Below are 6520 nucleotides of genomic sequence, written 5' to 3'. Positions count from 1 at the left end.
ATGTTCGACCGTACTAAGCTGCTTTATTACAAACTTCTGTGCATGGCAACGAGGTAGTGCGGGCAAAAGGCAGCAAGCACACGACAATCTCAACGCAAGTGTATGACGAGGCCAGGTCTACATCAATACAGCAAAAACGATTTGACAGTGGCATCGTGTGCCTCATGCATCTCCGTGAATAGTATGCTGTATATGCGAATGTTCACGCGTTATTTTTCTGCGCAGACAACCTGAGGCCCGACTCGTCGACTGATGAGTGCACTTGCGCGGAGCAGCACACAGGCGCCACCACATGCCGACGGCGGATACCCAAGCGATGCGAGAAAGATTGAAGATCCGATGGCATCCACGGAAAACCCGACTGCGCATGAACAGGTCATAGCACGGCTAACAGCGTATGCAAACAGCCTCGAGACTAACGAAGAGTCAGACTGCGCCAGAGATAGCATCGCCCAAGCGCCCTCGTTCGGTCCCCAACGGGATGTCCAGGTAGAACGCCCACTCAAGCACAAAAAGCTCACAGCATGTCCCCTGCCTGCCTGGCTGCATGCTGTGGCGATGATTCAGGATCAAATTTGAGGCGCTTCGTAGCAAACCTCTTGCAGCGACCGGATCCTCAAGAAATTGATGTGCGTGACACATGGCATAGCATGGTATACTCCGCTGTATACCAAGCTGAAAGGGCTGGTCACGCATCATAAATGATCGATTCCAAATGTTGGGATTTTCGAACTGCACACTGAACCCAGCAGGCTCAAACAGAACTGCAGTTCTGCTTCTTAACATCGCTTGGCGAAGTGCAGGAAGCAAGTTGTTACCCCGCACAGAACCAAGCCCGCGTCAAAACTCTGGCATCCGGGCACATCCACTGGTCTCCAGCGCAAGTCCTGTTACAGCCAGTCCCAGAGGAGGTGGGTCAAAGGTTGCCCACGCGTTTGGTCGCCATTCCAGCAGACGGCGGAATCGAGCTCGAGCGGGCCACACACAGCCCTGAACATGTTCAGTCCAATGACATCCCCGCGTTAATGAAACGCCATCGACCCCGCATGCGACGGCGCAACAGGGAGGAAACTCAGACCATGCAGTATCGGCAAAAGTCCAATATTTGGGCATGACGCCACAGGGCAGTGTACATACATGTAGGTATTGGTATACATATAGATTCCCGAATAGTTCTTGGAGTTGCCAATGTCCATGTGGATGCGGTAGTGTTTTTAAACGATACATCATCATCATAGTTGACAACTGATGCAGAATTGAAACTCACGTAACTTGGCAAGTAGTCCTTGGAGTTGCCATGAGATATCCATGAGATGCGGTAGTATTGTGAACAGATACATCGTCATCATTACATCACATAGAAGCGGGCACTAGATGGCACACGCCGCCAAGCATTTGCATGCAAACGGAGTTAGCGCATTGCATGACCGCCAGCAGCCGGGACAGGCTAGCCTGCCCTGATCACTCTGCCGCCTACTCGAGCTAAAACCCCAAGAGCGCGCTGGTACATCACACACTTGCTCCTGCATAACCCGATGCTGAGTTCCCGAAGCGCGCTGATGACAAATGTCCTGAGGTCCAGCGCACTCTGTTGTATATAGAGTGACAGGATGTTGAGCAAGCCGATGATGCAGCTGCTTAATGCTTGCCCATGCGCGCCATCCTTATCTATGGAGTGCCCACATCGCTTGAAGATAGGTCCTTGTATCGCAGCATGCTTTTCGCACCCTACGCCTGGCACTCCCGAGGCGCCCATGACTCAGACTCGGACGTCGAGAGATAGGATGAAAGTTAATGCGCAGAGCTCGTTTCCGGCATGCCGGGAGCGGCGAAGAGTTTCTTTGCTTGCTCGAGGGCAGAGAAGAAGACAAAGCCGCCGATTGCAATCCAAGTCACTCGAGGCTCCCAGCCTTTGAGGAACGCTTTCCCTCCTTCAGTCTTCCAAATTTGCACAGCGCAGTCAATCACGTTCTTGTATTCAGCACCGGCACCAGCGCCCTGAGTCATCAGCCGCGTCTTGAGCACATCGAGGGGCGTGGTAGTGAAACCTGCATAACGAGCACACCACGCGTTGGTTTTGGTCGCGTTGGAGGTTCTCGTGTGGCTCTTCGGCAAAGTTGTTTTCGGATCTTTGCAAGAAATGGGCTTCAACACCCATCTCTTACCTAGAATCATGCATTTTCAGGCATCCAGAACCACAAACAAACTGCCTGGCGAAGCACTGGTTTGTTTGAGCTACTCAGGCCTCAAAACCAAGAGCACATCATCCAAGAAGGGCGCGGCGCGCTCATGGTGCCCCTGGCATTGGCTTGAATTGGACATGCAACAACGGAGCCACACCGTCCCTGCCATTTGCTTCCACGGAACATGCAGCAACAGACCCACAGCTTTCCTACCTCTCGCTCGCACAGAACATGCAACAACAGGCACACACCTGTGATAGCACCAGCGCACGCGCAAGCGATGCTGAAAAAATGCAACAACATACACACACCTGCGATGGCGTCAGCGCACACGCCAGCGATGCCGAGAACATGCAACAACAGGCACACACCTGTGATTGCGCCAGCGCACGCGCCAGCAATGCCGGTTTCCGCAGGGTTCAAGTCACGCTTGACAGCGGCTTTGTATGCATGCTTGATGCTGTCGTACGCCCAGAATTCGATGGCATCGAATGGGAGATCCCGCAAGAGGAAAGCGAAGTAGCCAGCATACATGCCCCTAGGACCTTCCCTTGCAAGAATTGTTGCTACGGCTGCGGTCGCGCGTTTGAACTCGCCTGCCTGCATCCTTTGCTTGATGACCTGCATGCGTTCTGTTGCTGTTGCAATTGTTTTTCGCTAGTTTGGAACAGCACAACGTTGTCATTGCCATCTTGCTCATCGTCGCGTGTTAAGCAAGGGGCAAGCGGGTGCTGGTTGCTTTGTGCGAAAGATCAGGCCTTCATGTTAGTGATCATCAAGCCTCGCTGTTAGTGATAGTACATCCGGCCACTGACGGTCAATGAGCTGCATCGGTTCAAACGTGCTGTCGTTTTTGCTTGTTGACAATTTCCTGCAATCATCTATGTGATGTCATCATAGATCAAGGCATGTTCGTGATAGATCAAGCGTTGAAGTGTGCACAAGAGGAAGCGTTATTGTGTGCACAAGACAGACCCTCTCAGAGCTCCAGAACGATCCAGTTGGGGCAAAAGGCAACTCAACTAGAGTGCACACCTCCGTGGGTGCTCGAATGAAGGATGCAGCGAAGCCTGCAAGAGCCCCTGCCCCGAGGAAGGCTTGTTGCTGCCCCATGTGCTCTGACAGCCGAGCCTTGGCGGGCTCGTAAACGGCCATGAAGACAGCTGAAGCCGGAGCCACACCCACCAGGTTGCCCCTGCAGTGCCAGTTGTGTGAGAACTCATCAGATATAATTATGATGTATGTATTGCTTGTTCCGACGTTTAATGAGCTGTATCACTTCACAAGTTCTGTCTTGTTTGCTGGTTGACTTCTCCTTGCAACTGTCTGTGTGACGTAATGATGTATCGTTTTACGATACTACCGCATCCACATGGACAGTGGCAACTCCAAGCACTCCTTGAGAATCTATATCCCCTCACAAATATCTCATTCACATCATAGAATGGGATTGAAAGACTCGGCACCAGTGGACAGGGTTGAATCCGATAAATAAGCAGTATCCTTGTGCCCACGGTTTGACTCACCGCAATCTTGACAACAAGTGAGCAATTCTGCTACATGACACTGCTCCGAGAGTACGTATAGATACAAAAAAATCGTGATTAATTGCATCTAATTTCCGAACCGAATCGTTTTCAGATAGGGTTTAACACAGCGTTTCCGGAGCAGAACATGGACCGCAGAGCTCAAGCAACCGCCAATCGTAGTCTCGATAACAAATGAGCAATGACGCATCGGACGCTGCTCCGAAAGCACCTAAAGGTACAAACAATCGTGATTGGTTGCATCTTGATGCCGGATCAAAACGTTTTTAGATAGAGCGCACACGGCAACTGCCTTGATGGTTGTGTAAATCATTTGTTGTCTAGAATACGTTAACCTATGACCTTGCAATTACATATTCGCCTTTATCCCGATACTTCAAGCAGCGATTTGCCACACTGTGTGATTTGCGGGTCCAGATGCAGAAGAACGCATGAGTTTTGGAACACAACTGGGGGTCGGCAGCCAGCGTACGATGTGCTGCAGCCCTACCTGTGTGGTTGCAGTGCAAGCATCAACGTGTACTACAGCATTTAAAACATGATTTCCGCCTCCATGAAGGTGAACAGGAAAGCTTTCAAATGCTTAGAAACACGCACCAGATTCCAGCATACAGACCACGGCCGCCACCGGAGCTCATGAGTGCCTTGAGGCCACCCCCTTGTCGCATAAGCTGCAAGCGCGTTTTGATGGTGTCCAGTGGATACAACGCGGCTTCGACCATGCATCCGGCGGTGGCGCCTGCTGCAAGGTTTCCGAGCGCAATGCGGAACGCTGTAGGGGGGGAGGTGGAGGTTCAGTCGGACTTGCAGCGCCCTTCTTGCCTTTCTTCGAGCCCGGCTTGTCCGCAATGGTGAAAACGAGCTGTGGCGGCGCATGTTCTGCATCTTTCGCTTACGTAGTCAGCAAAATTCATGTACCTGATGCGAGAAGGTGGTCGCGAACGCAGGCTTCCTGGCGAGTTGGACACTGGGACCATTCGCACCCATGCTTTGCGACGACGTCTTGTGACGAGCACGAACGCATGTAGGCTATTCCGTGATCACTCGTTCCAGGACCCGCTCTCTGGCGCACGCAGGACGTGGAATGGGTGTGCACAGGGTGGTGTGGTGGGTGCTCAGGGTTGCAGGATTCTGCTGGCAGGCAACCAGCTGGTCAGAACGATAAACCTATGAAGCAGGCAGATCGGTTATAACCACACTCTGATATTTCGGTGCGAGCTGCCGCCCTTCATTATCCACGTCTTCACACGGAAGATTCGATATAATGGACCCTGACAATTGCGTACAAACGGAGCCCACAGCAGAAACATGCACAGACCGGTAACCATCTACTTGGCGTATCAGACCAATACCGGCTTCTTGTACATATGCAACGTTGAGTGTCGCTGATTTGTAGATAGCTGGATAGTTGAAACCCAAACAATGCAATCACACTCTGAAGCTTGTCAATGTTGTCCGTGGCCCAGCACATACCTGCGCTCATGTTAATGCTGGCAAATGGCAATGTCACACGAGTGGCTGCCTTCCGGACGTGCTTGACGCCTTGCATCTGCAGCTTGACGGTAGAAAACTTTAGGGACCCTGCCGACGCAATCTCCGTGCATTGAGACATGCTCTCCTGGCGAGAGGCGGCAGCCCGTCGCCTAGCTGAGAATACCATCTAATCAAGTATGATGTCACCTGAAACGGATGCAGACTAGATGACTATCAAAAGAAAGGAGGAGAGCATCTCAGTACCACCTACTACAAGGTGTTGTACGTCAGTGACGGAGCGGTGTGGCTAAGCTATCAGGAGCTTAGGCTTGTGACTTGGTAGTCGGTACATGCTTCTGCATAGTGGCACAAGTGGGTGTCACGGGCTGCAAAACTGTTCTGACGCGACGCCATCTTCCTTACACATCACGTGATTGTCATGCTTACAACAGCTCAAACTGCGCCTGTTCAAATTCGAGATCGTGCATGACCAGCCCTTTGGCAAAGGCTTTGCAATGCGCGCGTGGTGCGACTTGCTCTTGGGAGGCTTGGACGGGTGATACTTTATCCGTAGATCGCAGTGGCTTGAACGAGTGTGTTTTGGTCCAAGTAGCCATCTCACTCAAGTGCCGCGAGTGAAACCACAATGCAGTTGAGACAGTGACACGACTACCATGGTATTCACATTTCAGCACTATGCTTGTGCTATACACGTATTGGGGCGTAATACCGTATCGTATCATTTACACACTGTGGCAGCAATTAGCTCACTATAGGGTGCATACATTATTACCGCCTGGTTGGCTCGCCGTGGCAAGCAACATTCTTTGTCTCATCTACACGCAAAAAATTAATGAAGTTGCTTCATGAAACTCTTCGAAGCCATGGCGTTCCAGCCACTCAGACATTCGGACAGCCTTCACCACCAGCATGCCCTTGCGTCTTTGGGTGATGTTATCGCACAATCTGGCTACAAGGAACAGTTTGCTTCGGTGTGCCCCGAAATTATCTCAGTCATACTGTCACACTAATGGTTGAAGGCTTAAGAAACAAGAAGAAGCACGGGGGAATGTGGGAAGAGCCCTCCATACCTCAGTTGACACGCAACCGTTTCGGTTAAATGGCATTTTGTCAGCAACAAGTGCTACTCCGTCAATTCATAACTACGCGTCCATTTGCCAGAAGCAGAGAAACTCGAAAGACAAATGCTTATGCCACATGTCGTAAACGCCACTTGGTGTCACGCATTATGCGTCACCCATCCACAACGTCTTCGGAATGCGCTGCGCGAACGTATCAGCGCACTGGGTAGGTTAA

General features: G+C 51.4%; 1 protein-coding gene across 1 annotated transcript; it reads right to left on the bottom strand.

Annotated features, from left to right (window-relative positions):
• Positions 1 to 1791: 1791 nt before the first annotated feature.
• LOC149810575 (putative S-adenosylmethionine carrier 2, chloroplastic) lies at positions 1792 to 4754 on the bottom strand. The gene is made up of 5 exons (XM_089994194.1): positions 4649 to 4754; positions 4328 to 4502; positions 3219 to 3378; positions 2555 to 2804; positions 1792 to 2048 (listed from the first exon to the last, which is right to left on the bottom strand). The coding sequence occupies exons 1-5, from the start codon at positions 4752 to 4754 to the stop codon at positions 1792 to 1794; spliced, it is 948 nt and encodes a 315-aa protein (XP_089850320.1).
• Positions 4755 to 6520: the final 1766 nt, after the last annotated feature.

This window comes from Nuphar pumila, unplaced genomic scaffold (assembly GCF_984573655.1).
Source record: "Nuphar pumila unplaced genomic scaffold, dmNupPumi1.hap1.1 HAP1_SCAFFOLD_284, whole genome shotgun sequence".
In the NCBI taxonomy this organism is placed as follows: Eukaryota; Viridiplantae; Streptophyta; class Magnoliopsida; order Nymphaeales; family Nymphaeaceae; genus Nuphar; species Nuphar pumila.
Note: the sequence above shows the minus strand (reverse complement) of the source record. Positions and strands in the feature narration are given on the sequence as shown.

What these genes read in the sequence shown, in the direction of transcription:
- LOC149810575 (XM_089994194.1), bottom strand. Translation starts at nt 4,754, where the DNA reads ATGCGTTCGTGCTCGTCACAAGACGTCGTCGCAAAGCATGGGTGCGAA. An exon ending in TCATTCGAGCACCCACGGAG is followed by an intron (nt 2,805 to 3,218) that starts GTGTGCACTCTA and finishes GAACGCATGCAG; the next exon opens with GTCATCAAGCAAAGGATGCA. An exon ending in GTGCGCTGGCGCAATCACAG is followed by an intron (nt 2,049 to 2,554) that starts GTGTGTGCCTGT and finishes CTCGTTATGCAG; the next exon opens with GTTTCACTACCACGCCCCTC.